This window comes from Phoenix dactylifera, chromosome 8 (assembly GCF_051530095.1).
Source record: "Phoenix dactylifera cultivar Ajwa chromosome 8, Ajwa_hap1_PhDact_Kaust_v1.1, whole genome shotgun sequence".
Lineage (NCBI taxonomy): Eukaryota > Viridiplantae > Streptophyta > Magnoliopsida > Arecales > Arecaceae > Phoenix > Phoenix dactylifera.
In genome coordinates, this window is record NC_143197.1 from 6,519,170 (window position 1) to 6,538,380 (window position 19,211).

Below are 19,211 nucleotides of genomic sequence, written 5' to 3' on the forward strand. Positions count from 1 at the left end.
TCTTCTTTTCTGTTATCGGAATCGTGATCTATTTGCATATCTACCAATTAAAGATATTTTAGTCATTTTAAATTTGAAACCGTTAATTTTAACGTTACTAGATAGTATGAATAAATAAAAATAAAAAAAGATAGAATAGTAAAATAAGTATTTTATGTTGATATACATTTAAATATTAATTTGAAAAGGATATTCATGCAAAATTTAATATTTAGAAGAATTATAAAAAAAATTACTTAATAAAAAAATTATAATTAAATACTTAGGCGAGGTGGATCTACGCTAAACCTAACCCAACGAAGATAGAATTGTCAGCCAGGAGGCTCGCAAGTGGTGACCCAACTTGCCCGGTAGGGCAAGAAGACCCTCCTTTGCTTCTTAGATTTGACAGGGGCCGCTTCTTATGTTATTTTTCTTTGGTAATTCGGTGATCCCGGAACTCTGTTCTTCCGCAGGGCCTGGTTTCGGCCGCCGTCAAGAACATCCCAGCGATGAGGGCGGACGCGTCCGCTCCTCGCCCTCTGCCGCCGGCGCTGTCGGCGGCGGCCAACCCAGAAGGCATCCACGACCTACGGACTGTCCATTCGTCATCGGAGGAGAACACCTTGGCCTCTGGTCCCAACGGCTCCGCTCTCCGATTCGCTCCATCTCCGCAGGAGAATTCCTCTTGGTCCCTCCAAAGATTGCAGGTTTCTTGACCCAAGCCCACCCCCAAAATTCATTCCTTTTATACCATTGATTTGAAATTTGTTCGTTGTCCGCTATACTTGTGTTTGATTTCGGTTTTGGTCCATTCATTCTTTGATTATTTGCGATATCTGGGTACCCTTTTTTTGAAGTTTTTCTTGATTGGTAAAGAAAGGATTAAGGCACATTGAGTAGTGTAGAGATGTGAAAACAAGTGGTGGCATCAATTGGTTGGGGAGAAATGTCTAGAGTTTTATACATTGCACTTGAAGTTTTATGCAGAAAAGAAGACACTTTCTTTAAATTAGAAGAGGTTGTGATCTGTTCTATTTTAATTGATTTGGGTTTGATACCGTTTGATTGTTTACTCAGCCGCTTGTCATCGCTTCTGTATTTTGTCGATGAAGAACAATAAAAGAGAAGGTATAATTAGGTGTTGTAAAGTGAACTTATTTCTTGGAAAAAAGGAAATGGAGGCCGATACTTTAGGAAAATTGATATGTATATGGCAGATGCAAGAGAATAATATTTTCTTGTCAGATTAGAACCAGGGCGCTAATATGTCTAAGAAACATAGAACTATTGGATTAGACTTTACTCTTCAAGAGTTTGAACTTTATATTGGCTCTGTTATTTTTCTTAAAAAAAAATTGGCTCTGCGACACTTATAGCACTGGCCTAGTTGACAATTAAGCCTTTATTTGTGCTTACCTAGTTTACAAGGTTCATCATCTGATTTGACAAAGAAAAACAATATAATTTGATCTTTTATATGTAGAGCTAAGTGTTGACTTGTAGATCCAAGAACAATTTGCACTATGAAATTTATAATTTGATATATAATTTAACCATGCTGGAAAGACACCTTAGCTTCAATTGAGCTTAATTGATAATCAAGCACAAATTGCTGACTAGGCTTGGTTTGTTAACCCAAAATCCAAGCTTAGAATTGTCTCGATCAGCTTATTGACACCTCCAATTAAGAATTATATTTGGTGAGAACATATAGAAGAGTGGATTTAAAAAAAAAAAAAAAATCCTAGGAGCTCCATACTAGGGATTTTACTAGCTAGCCTTGTCACTTCTCAACTATATAGTATATACATCAGGATAGCGTCTCCTAAAGTTTGATTATGTTCTATGACTTGCTTTCAACCTAGAATTATCCCTCTACGATGGTAATATCTTTCTAGGGAAACTTTGGGCAAGAAAGATCCTGTGATGAAACTTGCATGGCTAGTTGGTAATCTACGACTTCTTAAAACATCTGCCCTTATGCAGTCATGGAGCAATCTCTGAGGTTCCTTTAGGCTTTGAATGAGTTTAGACGGACATGGAAGAAGCCAAGGTTTGGATTTTGATAAGCAATAAAGCATCATCTCTGTATTTCAATCACGAGTCATGATTTTGAGTTTTGGCTCTAACTAAAATGTTTGGGCGGAGATGTAATTGCTTTATATTGGCAAATGCACATTAACCAATATGGTTTTGGAATTTCAAAAAATTTTCATTAATATTAGCATGTTTTGGTTGTCTAGTATGGCCAATGCTTGTAGATTTGGTCATAGGTTTGCTAATGATGGTATAGCTATATCATGGTCATGGCTCAAAATTGATGTCAGTTTCTGCAATGTTATAGTGGAACATTTTTTTGGCTAAAAATAGTAAAATACTTATCATAGAATTATATTTCCTTACTGAGTGAGAGTGATCTTTACTTGCCATTATAATGAACTAGTGTTTGGCACGTGCTATGCATGTGATTGGATTTAAGCTTCTTGCTTCGCTTTTACATTGACTCTTCAAGATAAATAAAAGTTAAAAAGAAAAGAGTGATAAAAAAAGGGACATAGGTTTGGGGAAGGCATCGATGGTTAAAATTTATTGATTACGATTGGAGAGCGAGCTGGCTCTTGGTTTCCCTAATTCTCCTAATAATGTTCCCCATATTAATTAATTGTCTTTTGTGGTTCCTCAAATACACTGCCTAAGGGAAAGATCGGTAGCTGTTAAAATGTGTATTCGTATAGTCTGGCTATGGAAGGAGTCCAGTTACAAACTCAAGTCCGGCTACAAACCTTCTGTCATTATAATAGTAGAGAAAATGGACAATGACATCAAAGTGACAATGTTGATTGATCTTTTCATTGTGCATCGAACACTCATTCTCTAACTACTATGTTAAATTTAAATGAAAATTTTCAGTGACATGATCAAGCATTAGACTTTATAGACATCACATGGTCGTGTCATAACAAATATGTAATAGATATCTTGTAATTATAACATAAAGAAGAACATTTAGTTGGAGCATTATAATGTTTCAAAACATTGATTACAATTGACAAAATCGGATCGGTGGGAGTGAAAATTCAATGCACATCTCGGTGACCAATTTATATCTAGATTGTTTCTTTTTATAATGAAATTAAAGATGGCAACTTGCAGACAAATCCAATGCACGAGAAGTAAGGTTTGAAGACCCAATCAAACCCAATTGGTCATGGCCATCCCAAATTGGACTAGAGAGACTAGGTCCTTAGATGGGGGTGTGATCCTATGTCTCTCCAATCCAAGATTCTTCCTGGCACTTAGGATGGGTTGACTTCCAATAATCCACTAGGAAGGCAATTTTCAATATTTTTTCTTTAATTTTTTCCTCCTCTTTCTTGTTTTTAATAGTTGTTTAGAGATTTCTTGTTATTTTATTTAAATTCATGACATTTTTGTTCATGATATGATTGATAAGTGTCGCATTATTTAAAAATATTGTTACTTTTAAAAGTTTTTTCAATTCACTTGTGCTGACACTGGCAGCATAAACCAAACATCATCTCAAAAAACCTCTCCTAAACCCTAAATTTTGACAAACAACTCCTAAAAATTTTTAAACAATAAAAAGAACAAAAAAAGGGGTGTCCTCATGTTCTACCAGGACATCATTTCATCTCAAGTGCCAGGTTGGGACTGTCTTGATTGTGTCTCTGACCAGGATGGGTCCCGGGATCGGAGTTTGAACCCTCAACAAGAAGTATTTTCTTAGGAAATAAACTTAGATTTTAGAGACAACTTCCACTCTTTATTCATCCTCATGATTATTCTTTCTCTATCACCATCAACTTGGAGATAACCTTACTAGTAATGATTACATGATACCTAGAAACCTCTTCTGTCTTGACAGTATCCATAAATTAAATGAGTCTTATATCCAATTGATTTTCCAATCATATTGATTTCCCTCATTATCAACTCTCTTTAGAAACATAGAAATCTTACATGTTCTTATATTTTTCTCTATGTTGCATCATCGTACTATTTGCCACATAATAAAGACTTCAATAATTTTTCATGCAATTTTTTTGCTGATGGTGTTCTTAACATTTCCAGGATTACATGCCAAGTGTGCAGGCATGGTATAAAGATTATGAAGATGCCTTTGTCAAAAAAGTTAAAGGTTGGCTCTTTTCATCTAAGCTAAATGCAGAGTATCTCTTTAGTATTCATCTAATCACTTTGTTAAAAAAATATTCTACTGTCCATTTCTGCGTGTAGCACATGGATGGCTTCAATATGAGGCATGCTTCTAACAAAAAAAAATTATATATTTGTGACTATTGCTGTTCTTTAGATCAGTTGATGATTGCACGAGATCACCCAACTGAGACATTTGGAGTTGTTGTTGCTGCAGGTTTCGTCCTCATGCAAGGTACATGTTACACCGCATCCAAAATCATAAATTGTTTACTTTCCATTGAGTCATGAAATTCACCATTAGGCTATGATAATTCAAGCATTAATACCACATTTTCCCCTTTGTTGTTTCCACGCAGACTTGTGTGAAGACACACATAAATGCATTAGAGTCCTACCCTGTGTACTAGATATTATACTGTTTAGCTGGTCTGTATACTTCTGAGCCTCATGTAAAATTTAGTTATTCTATTTTGCCTATTAATCTGTGACCATTGTATGCATGTGAAGAAATCTTTAAAACATTTGAGTTTGTGGTTTTAGGCATTCTAAATGTTGTTAATCATGATTGACAGTACTAGACCAATTTTGATAGCAGATCATGTAATTCACAAAAGAGTTCTGGCTCAAATTCTCTTTGTAGGATTCTCTCTCTCCCCCCTTCTCTCCCTATGTAATGTATATGTCTGTGTGTATGTACATATATGCATTCTTTAATAAACTTTAAGGGAATTTGTATCTGCAGGCCCTAGAAGGTTTTTGGTTCGTAACACTATTGGGCGTCTTTTGAGCGAGCAGGTAACTTTATCGCTGAAAGACTTTCATGTAAATTTCGTGCTTGGTTTCTTCTATATAGATATGTTTTTTTTATCTTATTGTTATATCATTCTGATCTTTAACGCTTTAATTTTTTGAATCATTGTGTTGGTTGATTATCATGTCAAAATGCTTTATCTATTGTAAAATATCTTGGATTACTATCATACCAGCAGTCGGCCATTTAGCTTTAAGTCTTCAACCAAAAGGTGAGTATTTCAATTTATAATCTATGCTTAGTTGTAGGGTGGTAGTATGCAAGGTTTAAGTTGTGGATTATCTCTGTTACTATCATGACAATTTTTAGTTGCTTTTGATTGGAATAAAAAAATGAATGAGGAGATATATTAAAAAGTAATAATATTTAACAATAAATATGTGACCTTAAAATGATGGTATTGTAACTATAGTATTTCTAAATTGCAAAATTCTGAATACAATTGTTTTTATGTTCTTAATGATGCAAAAACATTCTTTAGGTTCATATCTAAGCCATAGAGCTATGATTGGAAGCAGTTTGGCAGTTGAGATGTCAATAGTTGTACACTATTTCGAGTCACTTTCATGTTTAATCAATTGACCATATTTTAGAAATTGTTTGTCTATTAAGGAAATTTACTCTGACATTGTGCATCCTACATAACCACAAGCAGTGACTTCTGACTAAATTTCCTTATTTTCCTTATTGGTAAATTCCTCGTTTATGTCACTTAGTTAGCTTTTAAGTTTTTCAGTTTTCAAATAAAATATTATTTTTTGATGGAGTCCTGAACTGTAGTAGTCTAAGGCCCTATTTGGGGGAGCTTTTGGAGGGCCAGAAAGCACTTTCTGGCCCTCGAAAAGTACTTTTAGATGAAAAACTGTGTTTGGTAAATTTTTCAAAAAGCTGTTTCAGCTTTTGCGGGAAGCTGAAAATAGCTTTTGGGAGGAAGCTCCAATTTGGAGCTTTTGGGAGAAAGCTGTTTCAGCTTTTTCGGAAAGCTGTATTTTTGACAAAAATGCACATATTAAAATAACATAATTACATAGTTTATCCCTTTATAAACCTAAAAATCTGCTAGAGCCAAGAACCCTAGCCGTCAGACTCCCTTTCGTAAGAAAAGGTTTTTTTCTTTTCAATTTTTGTATGCATCTCTTGAACCACATTTTAGAAGAAAAAACTTTTAATTCTTTTCTATACCTTCCAAAATCAATCTATTGTTTTTTTTTATCATCAACCTTGCGGCCCACGCTGAGGTCCTCCTCAAGCGTGGACCGCAAATAAGAGCCCCTGGACCGCGGAAAATTATTTTATGAGAAATTATGAAAAATTATTATAGGAAATTATTTTATACTAATAATTATAATATTTTATACCTCTATTTTTGTATTATACTATAAATATAATATCATATTATATTATATCATAATACATTAATATGTTATGTTAAATAATTTAATATTATGTTATATTATGAAAAATTAATTTATACTAATAATTATAATATTTTATACCTTTATTTTTGTATTATACTATAAATATAATATCATATTATATTATATCATAATACATTAATATGTTATGTTAAATAATTTAATATTATGTTATATTATGAAAAATTAATTTATACTAATAATTATAATATTTTATACCTTTATTATTGTATTATACTATAAATATTATATTATATTACATTACATTATAATACATTAATATGTTATTTTAAATAATTTAATATTATGTTATATTATGAAAAATTAATTTATAATAATAATTATAATATTTTATACCTTTATTATTGTATTATACTATAAATATTGTATTATATTACATTACATTATAATACATTAATATGTTATTTTAAATAATTTAATATTATGTTATATTATGAGAAATTAATTTATACTAATAATTATAATATTTTATACTTTTATTATTGTATTATACTATAAATATAATATATATTACATTATATCATAATACATTAATATGTTATGTTAAATAATTTAATATTATGTTATATTACCAAATATTAATTTACTCTAATAATTATATTACTATTATGCTATATTAACATAATATTATTTTATATTACAATAATATTATACTATATCGTATATTTATGTATTAATTTATGTTATATTTTATTATGTTCTGTTGTATAATACTATGCAATGTCCTTTATGGTAATTTTGTCATACAAAAGTACTTTCTCAGTTTGTTTACCAAACACAAAATAAAGTACCACAGCACTTTACGAATGTAGTTACCAAACAGCAAACAGCTTTTTATAACAGCTCTACTTCAGACAGCTCTACTTCCAACAGCTCTACTTCTAACAGCTCTACTGCCAACAGCTCCCCCAAACAGGGCCTAAGTCTCAAAAGTAGGAAGGATAGGTGATACACTGGCTTTATAAGAGAACTGTTTAGGGATCCAAACTCCAAATGCAAAATTTGTGTTTTTTTTTTCTTTCAAGAATAAGAAAATGTTCATTCCAGGTTGGCTCCTCCTCTTTAATTCTGATCTCCTTCTTTATATGTATCATTCACTCAACCTGTGATCTCTCTCTTTCTACTATAATACAATTGCTATATTGCTCTGGGAACTTATTATTCTGCTTCCCTTAGTTTTGTTTAATCTCATATTTGACACATTGTGACCTGAATTTCAACTGAGGTCAATGTTAAACCAATTAGTTAAACCCTAAAACCCTTAGAGGTTAGAATATCTTTCCTAGCATCTTTTCCCCATTATGTAAACACTACAGCAGATTTATTTGGTTTCCCATTTGGTTATAATAACCAAAACTTCTCCTTTCTGTCCTATTTCTGGACGAATGGACGATAAGCTAAATCTTTGATCTTAAATCTAAAGCAAATTCCCTACCCATATGGAGGCCATCCTAGGTGGTCCTGCCTTATTTAGTTTACTATTATGATAGCTGCATACTATGTGCATGTTACTTGTCTTTTGATAACCACTTTAGATGCTCAAATTGCTTTTGTTTACTATGTTGATGACGATTTTCAAATGAGGCTAGTGACTAGTGTGCAATGCTTCAAATTATCATGGAATATCTTATGTAGGTTATTGCTATGAACAAGTAAGTACTGGGCATGCACAACGGCATTTCCTATGTGTTGGTTGACATTTTGACTTCTGAGAGGATGATAATATTGTGTGTAGTTTACCATTGTGACTTGTGAGTCACCAAATCGAATTTAATTATTGAAGTTCACTTGGGAACCAGGATTAATTCTCTCATTCTAGAATTCTGACATTTATCTTTGCTGCTTGTCAATATTCTATTTTGTCATTCTATTTTCCATTCAAGGCCTTCTTATTCCAGGGAATGACTTTCATCCTTTTCAGGTATATCATCATCCTAAGTCTGATGCAAACATTTTAAATAATGTGAACAAAGCCTGAACAGAGCCCTTGATTTAATTTGTATGTGATGAAATCAAATTAACATTTATTTGATGTGGATATCTTTAGGAAATTCTTTTAAAATCATGCATGTCTATATATCTATTTTGATATCTGGAGTTCTGGACCATAGCACCTCCTAGCAATGCTTATGGTCAAAGAGCGTTTGCAGCAGAGGCATTACAATGTAAAAGCAGATACTGGTCAAGAGGTGAAAGTTGCCTCATCAGTTGAAACTCATAAAAAATCTGACCTGAAGACTAACGCTATAGAACTGAGGTTAGGCTTTTTTATGAACCTGGAAAATGTAAATCGGAGTTCAGATGTTGGGAAAAGAGGCCATACCTATGCTAAATGTTATGATGAAAAAAATTAAGCTTGTCTGATTATTTCACTTGTTTGCTCTTGGTTACGTTGCTCCAGAAGTAGTATAAGTCTAGAAGATTGGTTTAGCTTCCTTAATGTTGAGATACTTTCTTTTATGTTGGATGGCTCAGAATGTTTGTATATTAAAATTTTTCTTCATGTAAACTCTCTCTACATGACTCTTTAACATATATCATAGGTTAAGCTTATGCACTAAATTTTGGAAAAATACTGAATAGTTTATCGGTTTATTTATTCGGTGATTCCACATGTTTCTTGATCCTCTTTTCTTCTGCATCTTATTTTTCTTCTATTTTTGCTTCCTACCCTGTAATGTGCATGTTACCAGGTCTTGTTAACTTCCAACTTATTGGATGGACTTTGTCTAAAAGTGACCTGCATCAGATATTAATTTTTGCTGCATATCTTTAAGTGCTTTTGTATTGCTTATTTACTTTTCATTAGGACCGATCTGCTAAGGCTGAATTATGCTTGAAAGAGCTCAGTCAATCTGTTGATAAACTGAAGAAAGATAGCAAGAATATGCTTCTAAAAGCAAGTTGGGGTGAACAGGACTTGCAGCGTGGACACACCAAAATCAGGTCATTGTTATATAACTTGCTCTACTTCTAGTTTGAGTGTTTGACTAGCTTTTGTTTCTTTAGTATACTATAGCCAATATATTCTTTTAGTAGGCTTCCTTTTATAGTTGATGATTGTTTTAATATGAGTTGCAGAGCTGCTGGACGTGAAATTCAGAGGCTTGCCAATTCCATTTATAAGATAGAATCTGAAGCAGCAGGTATCTGTTCTTTTTATCTTTCAGATGATTATGTTAATCCCATATATTGCCACTTGCAACGTATAATCAATCAAGTCTTTTCTTTCAATATCTGGTTTCCATAATTGTCAAATTGTTGATTTGCCGTCTTCAATTGATACTTGCAATCTAGATTTGATGGATGGACTTAGAGCACTTCCTGGCAGAACTGCTCTGCAGCTTCGAGCAGAGGCAAGTCTAATACCTCTCTCGACAACCATTTCTTCTTGCAGTTATATGTGTCTAAAGTAGGTGATTCATTTTGACTTTTATGTGGTGCAGGTGGCTTCCATGGCATCAGATTTGAAAACCCAGAGGCGTGAACTCAACAAAAGAATCATGAAAATATCAGAACTTGGGATTCGTGTTTGATGAAATAATGCCTTGTGCTCTTTCTATGGAGGTTTTCTGAAGTCATGCCTCCTTAGCGATAAAAGGAAAAAAAAATCCTTGTTCAGAAGTGTTGGATGCTTGTATCTGTTGCTGCAACAATTGCAGTTTTATCTGCACAATATTGTTGCTGAAAAGTTCTATGACACCATTCTGCTCTCTGTTTTTTGAAAAAAAAAAATCTTGTGAGATTTCTTCTTCTTACTGAAAACATGGAACTGATCAGGATGGAAACAAAACATCAAACTATTTGCTTCTTGGCAATTCGGTTGAGTCAGGCATGGTTCATATTCTGTTAGATTTGAGTTAAAATGTGCTCGACCCAAACCTGACTGGATTTGATTGTGTTGGAGAACAGCCTACCTGAACCAAGCCCTCCATTTGGTTTAGTTGAACCAATTATGTATTGAAGATGCAATAATTAAATTTGAAGTAATAAAATAATTTCTATTTATTAAAAATGCTAATATTAACAACAATTAAATTTGAAGTAATAAAATAATTTCTATTTATAAAAAAAAGATAATATTAGGTGGTAAATGGCATGATGACATAAAAAACTTCATCCTATGCAAGTTAACAAAACCTAGTTTACATCTAAGATTTGATCTTGGTGGCTAGGGAAATTGAACTTTGCTACCTTAATTGTTTCCAGGCAATGATGAATTAGTCTTCGTTGCACTTCAGGGCGTACTTTTGAGCATACTAGGTTTGCACACTCTGCTCCATGTTTTGGCTTGGTTAGGTTAGGGTTAGGTTACCTGAACTTTGTTGGGTAGTTAACATGCCAACCGAACCTGGATTTTTTGGAGCTGCTTTAGTGATTCTAGGTTAAGTTTTGCCACCCTTAAGATCATATGGTGCTAGTTATTGAGAAATAAGTTGAGTAGATTCGCGACGCCAGGCGATGGGGCGATAGTCACCCCCTATTCAGGGATATCCAGAGTTTGGTGGTTGGCTGCAGATCATTCCAGGTGGCCCATGTGTATCGGGAGGCGAACTCGGCAGCAGACTGGGTCGCCTCTTTTGCTGCTCACCACTCGGGAGAGGGTATATGGACAGGGACTAACTCCACTCCTCCACCCTTATGTACTTTTTTTTCTTTTGACTCTGATGGTAGAACTCACGCCAGGTTGATGTGAGTTACCATAATACCAAAAAAAAAAAATAATAATTAAGGATCCAAGGTATATTATATAATATATAAATATATTCTTAATTTAATTTAACTGGGCTTGGGCAGCGTCGAAGTAAACTGATCTCGGCCCGTTTAAGAGATGGCCTCAATTTTTTAGGCCCGGTTGGACCTGATGGGCTGAAAAATCAGGCCCAGACCCGTCCAAAGTGAACTGCGCTCGGGCGGGCCGTCAGGTTTTATTAGAGCAGGTATAATTCGCAGCATGAGAGCACCATACCTCCAACACCTTTCCATGCGCTGGCTCGAAGCCTCCAACCCCGAAACCTGGATTTCCTACGCTTGCGATCAAAAGCGCGCCTCTCCCGCCTGCAATGGAGCCGAAGCTCCCCTCTCCTCCCACAGACCCTCGGATATTTCACTCTCTCGGTCCCGATCTCTACAACCTTGCGCTTGTCCGTAACCAGAGCTCTATCGCATCTCAGAACTCCTCGCGAGCTCCACCGCATCCACTCTCTACTAATCACCTCCGGCCTCGTCCGCTCCCCCTTCTTCTCCGGCAAGCTCATCGCCAAGTATTCGGAGCTCAGGAACCCCGCCGCCTCTCGGTCCGTCTTCCTCTCGACTCCCTACTCCAAGAACAACATCTTCCTCTGGAATTCTTTGATTCGATCTCACACTCAGAATGGCATGTTCTCCGAAGCTCTGGATTACTATAATGAGCTCCAAAGGATGAAATTGGCCCCTGATTCCTTCACCTTCCCTTCTGTTCTTGGTGCTTGTGCTGGCTTAGGTGATCTCAAGCTGGGCCGGAGAATCCATGAACATGCTTTGGAAGTGGGATTTGGTTCTGATTTGTACGTCGGGAATTCTTTGATTAATGTGTATGCGAGGCTTGGTTCTTTAGAAGAGGCTCGGAAGGTTTTTGACAGAATGCACCAGAGAGATATTGTTTCGTGGAATAGTTTGATTTCTGGGTATAGTGCCAATGGGGAATGGGAGAAATCTGTGGAGGTTTATAGTGAATTGAGAATTGCCGGTTTGGTTCCGGATTGCTTTACAGTGGAGAGTGTTTTGCCAGCCTATGGATGTCTTGGTGATTTAAAATCCGGTAGAATGATCCATGGGCTTGTTTACAAGATTGGGATCGAGAAGGATAGATTAGTCAACAATGGTCTTATTGCTATGTACTGCAAGTTTGTGAATATTACTGATGCTCGAAAAACTTTTGATATGATTATGGGGAGGGACTCTGTTTCTTGGAATACCATGATTGATGGCTATTACCAGTCTGGTGATTTTGACATGGCTCTAGAGCTGTTCCGAGAGATGGTGATTGGATCAAATCTGGATCTCGTTACGGTCACAATTATCCTCCATGTTTGTCATGACATTGGGGTCTTAAAACTTGGTGGTTCAGTTCATGGTTACACTATAAGGAATGGGTATGAATGTGATACTGCGGCACTGAATGCTCTTGTAGCTATGTATTCAAAGTGTGGAAATTTGTTCATGTCACGGAAAGTGTTTGATCAGATGGATTATAGAGACACTGTTTCGTGGAATTCACTGATTAGTGGTTATGTTAGCAGGGGATATTTTGGTGAAGGGACAGATCTTTTTAGGTCTATGAAAGAATCAAAAGTAAGACCTGACTCTGTTACAACTGTAACACTTGTATCAATGTGCACCAAGTTACTTGATTCATGCCAGGGAAAGGGACTTCACTGTGATGCAATAAAAAGAGGACTGAGATCAAATCTGTTTGTCAGCAATGCAGTTCTTGACATGTACTCAAAATGTGATAGCTTAGAAGATGCATTGAAAGTGTTCGAGAGCATGGAAACCCCTGATGCAGTAAGTTGGAATACTATTATATCGGGGTCTGTCCAGAATGGAAATTGCAATTTAGCGTTCAAACTATTGAGCCAAATGAAGGTCAAGGGGCCAAAGCTGGACCTGGCTACAATATTGGGTATCTTGCCTGCATGCTCCTTTGTGGCGGCAAAACGACAAGGGAAAGAGATTCACGCTTGCATTTTCAAACTTGGTTTACACATTGATGTTCCAGTTGGGAATGCTCTAATTGAAATGTACTCCAAATGTGGCAGTTTAGATTATGCAGTCCGTATCTTTGAGCATATGAATACCAAGGACGTTGTGTCGTGGACCTCTTTGGTATGTGCCTATGGTATGTATGGTCAAGGCAAGAAAGCCTTGAAAGCATTTCGGAGGATGGAAGAAATGGGTATAAGACCAGACCATGTTGCATTTATTGCTGTCATGTATGCATGTAGTCATGCTGGTTTAGTTGAAGAAGGTAAGATGCATTTTAAGAGGATGGAGAAAGACTATAATATCATGCCCAAAATGGAACACTATGCTTGCATGGTTGATCTGCTTGGACGTTCTGGAAAATTAATCGAGGCCGAAAAGTTCATTGATGAAATGCCATTGAAACCTGATGTAAGTATATGGGGAGCTTTACTCAGTGCCTGTAGATTCTCTGGTGAAACCAAGATGGCTGAGCGTGTTGCTGAAAAAATTATGGCCTTGGATTCAGAAAACACTGGTTATCATGTCCTTGTGTCAAATGTATATGCATCTATAGGGAAATGGGATATTGTTGGTAATATAAGGAAATCCATGAAAGATAAAAAAATGAAAAAAGATCCAGGATTTAGCTGGATAGAAATCAGAAATAAGGTGTATGTATTCGGGACTGGGGATCAATTGGTGGAACAGTCTAAAGAGGTTTATCAGTTGCTAGAAAGATTTGCTGGTTTGATGGCTAAGGAAGGATATATTCCTGATAGGAACTTTGTTCTGCAGGATGTGGAAGACGATGATAAGAGATACATGCTGTGCGCACACAGTGAGAGGCTTGCTATAGCTTTTGGGTTGTTAAATACAAAGCCTGGAACACCATTGCAGATAATGAAGAACCTTCGGGTGTGTGTAGATTGCCACACAGCAACTAAATACATATCAAAAATTGTCCAGAGAGAATTATTGGTCAGAGATGCTAATAGATTTCATTTATTCAAGGATGGAATTTGCAGTTGTGGTGATTACTGGTGACAAATCCTTTTTTCCCATACTTAAAACTGATTTTTTTCAGATGTAGAAATAGAAATAGAAATAGAAAGTAATAATGGGACAGATAGGTTCTTGATTTACTTGGTGGAGACTCACTTGATTGGTTGTTATCCAAATCACAAAAGGTCCTGAAAACCAGAAAGGCTATCCACACATGGAGTTATTGGACAGGCTGCTACCAAGATGTTAATCAAAGAGTTGGAGAACATTTTGATTTTTTCTTTTCTTTTTTGTGTTTACATAATTTGTTACAAGAAAGAGAATACCAAATATGACTATAAATTCATACCAATGAAAAAGAAAATCTGCAAATCTGCAGATATTCATTTTACAATTAGGTGGCATCTCTTCATCAATTGCATGCAAGTATTAGTTATCCATCATCCATGAGGTGGAATGGGAGTAGGAGCAGGTGTGAGATTGAAATAGTGGTTCTTTTATTTGTTCAAAATTCGGAGAGGTACAGGAAATGGGAGCAGGAGATAACAAAGACAGCCTGGAAACAGGTTTGATACTCAATGCTAGTTTATCTGATCATCAAACTTTATTTAGCCTTTGTCAACCTCATCTTGTTCAGTTTCCATTTTATTTCACCAAACTTGACTGCCAACTAGCTATATGTCGATGTCACTATTTAAGAGCTTTTCTGGAGCATTTGAATTTTACTCAAAATTCTGTTAATAATTATTCCGCACTTTTGACAACTTGTTCAGGTATTCTTCATCTTATTGTTACTCTGGAGGTTCCTGATTCTGTCTACCACCCAGATTGCTTGCTTACTTGCCTTATCTTTCACAATTTCCGATTTCAGTTCTTTAGTCACTTTGGTTATTACACTATCACTGGCGGCCTCATTAGCAATGAAACTTTGGAGCACAGGTCATCCTTTAAATGCGACAACTTGACCATTTCTTATTCACTCATCTTCATATTATTGCAGCTATCCTATCTTTCTTTTGTACCTGTTCTTATTGATGAATATGCTGCACACCATATTGCCTGCTTCTTTTGGTAAACCCTTGTCATATGATCCACCTGATGTTTATCAAAGGCATTAGTGACTTAGTGTAGTTGAGAAGATTTTCATAAATACATTGTAACATGCACACATCTTTAATTTCCGAAAGTATTCTTTCCTTCATCTATTGGATTCTATTGTTGGATTTTCATGCTCTTCTTTCCTGGCACATAGCAGTTTTATGCATGGACCCTAGGTTAGTGTCCTACCTGTAGGGTGTGCGCCTGTGACTACTTCATCTGGCTTTACACCTTTGGAACATTGTGAAGTTACTCCAAAACTTCTTCCTCTTCGAGTTTCACTGTGCTTCAAGATCTTAAAATTTTCATCTCTTTGCTTGACTTGGGTACTTGCTTCCTCTTTGATGCTTTTCATTCTGCAATTTAAAAAAGTTGAACTGTTGGTGCATGACTTTTGTCCTCTCTCATTGGCATCATATATCATTGGACACTCTGAAGGTCACTTTTTCATCGTTGATGCATGTTGGGCACCTGTTTTCATGATGCACATATTTCCTCTTGCGCTTATTTTTTTTATGCTTCTTCTGTTACCAAAAAAATGGGATATTCAAGTGGTTTGTCTTTTCATCATTTAGCTCAGTGCTAGGTCTTTGCTGTTCCTTACTCTTCGAGATGCGATAACAGCATTGCTTTTTCCAAAATTATCAAAGGCCATGTCTTATCTCAAATCTCAATGCCCGTACATTCTCTGCCTACATTGGTTCATTTGTGGAGGGCCAGATGATGGAATGTTTAACATTGCAAACCACATGAATTCCCAGTTTTGAGTAGTAAAAGAAGTTTCTTAAAGGAAAACAAAAGAGCTCGACCGATGTTAAGCTTTGTTTTTCCCCGTTTTCATTTCTTCAAAGAGTTTGTACTCTCAGAATTCAACCTTTTTTTTCTGATTTATTTGTTTATGCTAGTTAAGATACAACCATGAAAATCCTTTTGAACCAAATTGCAGGCTAACCTATGCCATATTGCATGCTTTGAACTCCTGCAGGGATTTGAAGGCAGCAGGCACCTCCTTCACTATGAAGAGAAACAACCATATGGTGGTGGTGCATCAGTGACTGATTCGTAATATGAGGATCCGTGCGAGCGTGCGTTTAATCTCACATTGGTTATTTGCTGGATAGATCTTGGATATTTATATGGGATCAAAAAATTCAAATAATACCTTTCGGCTAGCTATTTTGGGTGAAGTCTTGGGTTGTTACAGGTAGTGCCACAACCATTCAAGGTATTGTTTCATAATTAATCAACATCAACACTGATATAAAGCTAATGTACTTTTGATGGGCCCTTACGGAGTTGACAAACAGATGATGGTTCTTTGGTGCAGATGCCTTCCGGGCGACCATATGCAGAGAGACCACGACCGGACATCGTAGGTCATATGCATATTGGCATGCATCATAAAAGAACTAACTGTAACAACCGTTGACCCAGTAGAAAATGCCATGTTGGTCATCCGTATATATTGGCATGCATCATATGAGAACAGTTGAGCTACGAGCCAGAGGCTATCAACCCAGCTAACAGTGGACTCTCATGTGACTCCCATGAATCAGCATACCGCATGCATTGTTCCTCTGCACCATGCATGATATGCCGAACATGATATACCAAGCGTTTGATTCTGCCTCTTGTGGATCACTAGAATATATCACTTTTGGCTGCAAGAATAATCAAAATATATAAATTTGGGCATGCTTCATTTTATATAGGAAAGAATTTTTCTGTTGGATGTCTCAGTTGTATATGTGAATGCTTACAATTTACATCTTATGGTCCATAGTTATATGCTGTATTTTGAAGATACATGGGATGATAACTTAGAATTTGTGGTTCATCTTGTATCTTCCCTATGATTGTGTTATCTAGGGTGAATGAAATGCTGATTCAATCAATTTACCGACGGCATTATCTCTTCCCCATCTCCTTTATCTTAAGAAAAGAAGAGAGAGAGAGAGAGAGCGAGCGAGCGAGCGAGCGAGAGAGAGAGAGAGAGAGAGAGAGAGAGAGAGAGGAGGTAATCCCCTATCTCCGTGTAGGTAGGATACAAATCTAGGTCATTTAATGCCAATGTCCAAAAATTTTACCACAATCACTCATGTGGCATTAGAAAAGTGGATGATTGCTCGTCCTAAATTCTGATTCAAGCATTTCAGATGCTACAAATTTTTAGGTAGTCTTCATTGGAGGAATGTGCTTGTATTTAAGTGAATTATGGTTGCAAATGACATTGCTAAACGGCCTGAGGCACACCGAAACAAGATCCAATCACTCGGTAGGGTAGGTTGGGCATGGAACGGATCTTACTTTGAGTTGGACTGGACATCTCAATTAAAGATAAGGTGGATTCTTGTAATCTATATCTTATTCGAATGGAGTTCATATCTCATTTCGGATGCCACAACCAGTTCAAACTTGGTATATGAGCTGGTCCAAATGGGGTGAGTACATGCCAAATCCTGACAATGGAGGAGCCTATGAACATAGGCCCTATATCTTTATTTTCTGGGTAAGATTATTGCCCAATATTTAAGCCACAAAGTAAAAGCTAATTTCCCCGCCACCCAGTCAAAAAAAAAAAAGGTCCATGGTCCTAACCATTAATCTCTCTCTCTTCTTCTTCTTCTCCTCCTCCTTCTTCTTCTTTTTTTTCTTTTTTTTAAGGTACACCAGCTGCTCATACTAATCTCGCGTAAGTATAGCCAACAGAGTCAAAAAAAAAGAAGACAACTCAATGGAAAAGGAACGGTAGAATGGAGTCCAAAAAACCTCTTCATAGTGGTGGACAGCATAAGAAGCAACTCAATTTACAGTCTTATTCACCTCTTAGTACGCATGCACAGCCTAAAATGCATCACACTCCGGAGGTTCTCCTTATAGAAGTAGCCAAATTCCACAATGATAACCAGCCGACCGAAGGCCATGAGTTTGGCACCACGGCGTCAGCGAGGGAAGATGCATCTTGACACCCTCATGCATGGGTTTTGATGCATTTTGATGCACCTAACCGTTGCCGGCGATAGTTCTCGAAGAACTCCACCGTCTTGTCGCGGGGTGGAAGGTTCTCTTTGATCACAGGAACTTCGAGAAAATTATCAGTCCATGAAGCAAACCACGGAAACTTCTTAGAATCCAACACCTCAAAGAAGGCAACCTCCTCTGCCACCGGTAACCAGAAAGCCATCCAGCCCAAAACCAAGTCCGAGAATCCAAGGTTTTCTCCTCCAAAGAACTTCTTTCCCTTCAGCTCTTCATCCAGTACTCTCACAGTTTCCTCCAAATATTTGATAGCATTCTCTTTCTCCTCTCCTTCCGTAAAGTACACTTTCCCTACTGCATCTCGACACTGCAAAAGAAACAAGAAAGAATTTTCGAAATCTCATGGAGACAATCTTAAGCAACATGAAGGTGCTCGAAGGCCACTATGGAGCTGTTTTAATAAGTGTAAGAAACCTTCTGTCATGCTACACCTAAAAGAAATAAGCTATATAGTGAAAAAAAAAAAGAGCAAGCAAACAAATTGGTCCTTGGCGTCGGTTACCTTGCCCTCACTATATGTGCTCCAAAAGCGTGCCTTGGTTCGTTCATAAGGATCCTCAGGTAAGATGGGGTTATGCTTCCAGACCTCATCAATATATTCAATGATAACAAGGGATTCGGCGATCGGCTTGCCGTTGTGGAGGAGCACGGGGACTTGCTTATTGATCGGATTGTACGCGAGAAGAGATGCGCTCTTGTTCGAGAGATCTTCTTCTATGTACTCGTACTCGATCCCCTTCATCTTCAAAGCCCACTCGACTCGACGAACTGCAGGACTTGCCCACATTCCGAAGAGCTTCACCTCGCCGCCGCCGCTCGCCATGGTGCCGAGCAATGCGGTATCGTGCCTCTAGAGGGCTAGTGCTTATATGCACTCTCGAGATGATGTTTGAAATCCCATGGACCTTCCATCCAAATCAGTGTTCACCGAATGTGAA

At 36.7% G+C, this 19,211-nt stretch overlaps 3 protein-coding genes across 3 annotated transcripts; 2 read left to right on the forward strand and 1 right to left on the reverse strand.

Moving 5' to 3' along the window:
* Positions 1 to 381: 381 nt before the first annotated feature.
* LOC103701046 (chromosome-associated kinesin) lies at positions 382 to 10,153 on the forward strand. Its single transcript, XM_008782984.5, has 8 exons — positions 382 to 689; positions 4,075 to 4,141; positions 4,316 to 4,393; positions 4,904 to 4,956; positions 9,218 to 9,354; positions 9,490 to 9,554; positions 9,706 to 9,764; positions 9,855 to 10,153. Exons 1-8 carry the CDS (start codon positions 492 to 494, stop codon positions 9,942 to 9,944), a joined length of 747 nt encoding a protein of 248 aa, XP_008781206.3. The 5' UTR covers positions 382 to 491; the 3' UTR covers positions 9,945 to 10,153.
* Positions 10,154 to 10,306: 153 nt separating this feature from the next.
* On the forward strand, positions 10,307 to 14,530 carry LOC103701147 (Tetratricopeptide repeat (TPR)-like superfamily protein). The gene has a single exon (XM_088702594.2). The coding sequence runs from the start codon at positions 11,788 to 11,790 to the stop codon at positions 14,176 to 14,178; it is 2,391 nt and encodes a 796-aa protein (XP_088558720.1). The 5' UTR covers positions 10,307 to 11,787; the 3' UTR covers positions 14,179 to 14,530.
* A 3,319-nt stretch (positions 14,531 to 17,849) lies between these two features.
* Positions 17,850 to 19,211, reverse strand: LOC103701146 (glutathione transferase GST 23-like). The gene is made up of 2 exons (XM_008783119.5): positions 18,776 to 19,211; positions 17,850 to 18,580 (listed from the first exon to the last, which is right to left on the reverse strand). The coding sequence occupies exons 1-2, from the start codon at positions 19,094 to 19,096 to the stop codon at positions 18,206 to 18,208; spliced, it is 696 nt and encodes a 231-aa protein (XP_008781341.2). The 5' UTR covers positions 19,097 to 19,211; the 3' UTR covers positions 17,850 to 18,205.

What these genes read in the sequence shown, in the direction of transcription:
- LOC103701146 (XM_008783119.5), bottom strand. Translation starts at nt 19,096, where the DNA reads ATGGCGAGCGGCGGCGGCGAGGTGAAGCTCTTCGGAATGTGGGCAAGT. An exon ending in GCACATATAGTGAGGGCAAG is followed by an intron (nt 18,581 to 18,775) that starts GTAACCGACGCC and finishes TTTCTTTTGCAG; the next exon opens with TGTCGAGATGCAGTAGGGAA.
- LOC103701147 (XM_088702594.2), top strand. Translation starts at nt 11,788, where the DNA reads ATGTTCTCCGAAGCTCTGGATTACTATAATGAGCTCCAAAGGATGAAA.
- LOC103701046 (XM_008782984.5), top strand. Translation starts at nt 492, where the DNA reads ATGAGGGCGGACGCGTCCGCTCCTCGCCCTCTGCCGCCGGCGCTGTCG. An exon ending in CGTGGACACACCAAAATCAG is followed by an intron (nt 9,355 to 9,489) that starts GTCATTGTTATA and finishes TATGAGTTGCAG; the next exon opens with AGCTGCTGGACGTGAAATTC. An exon ending in GATAGAATCTGAAGCAGCAG is followed by an intron (nt 9,555 to 9,705) that starts GTATCTGTTCTT and finishes CTTGCAATCTAG; the next exon opens with ATTTGATGGATGGACTTAGA.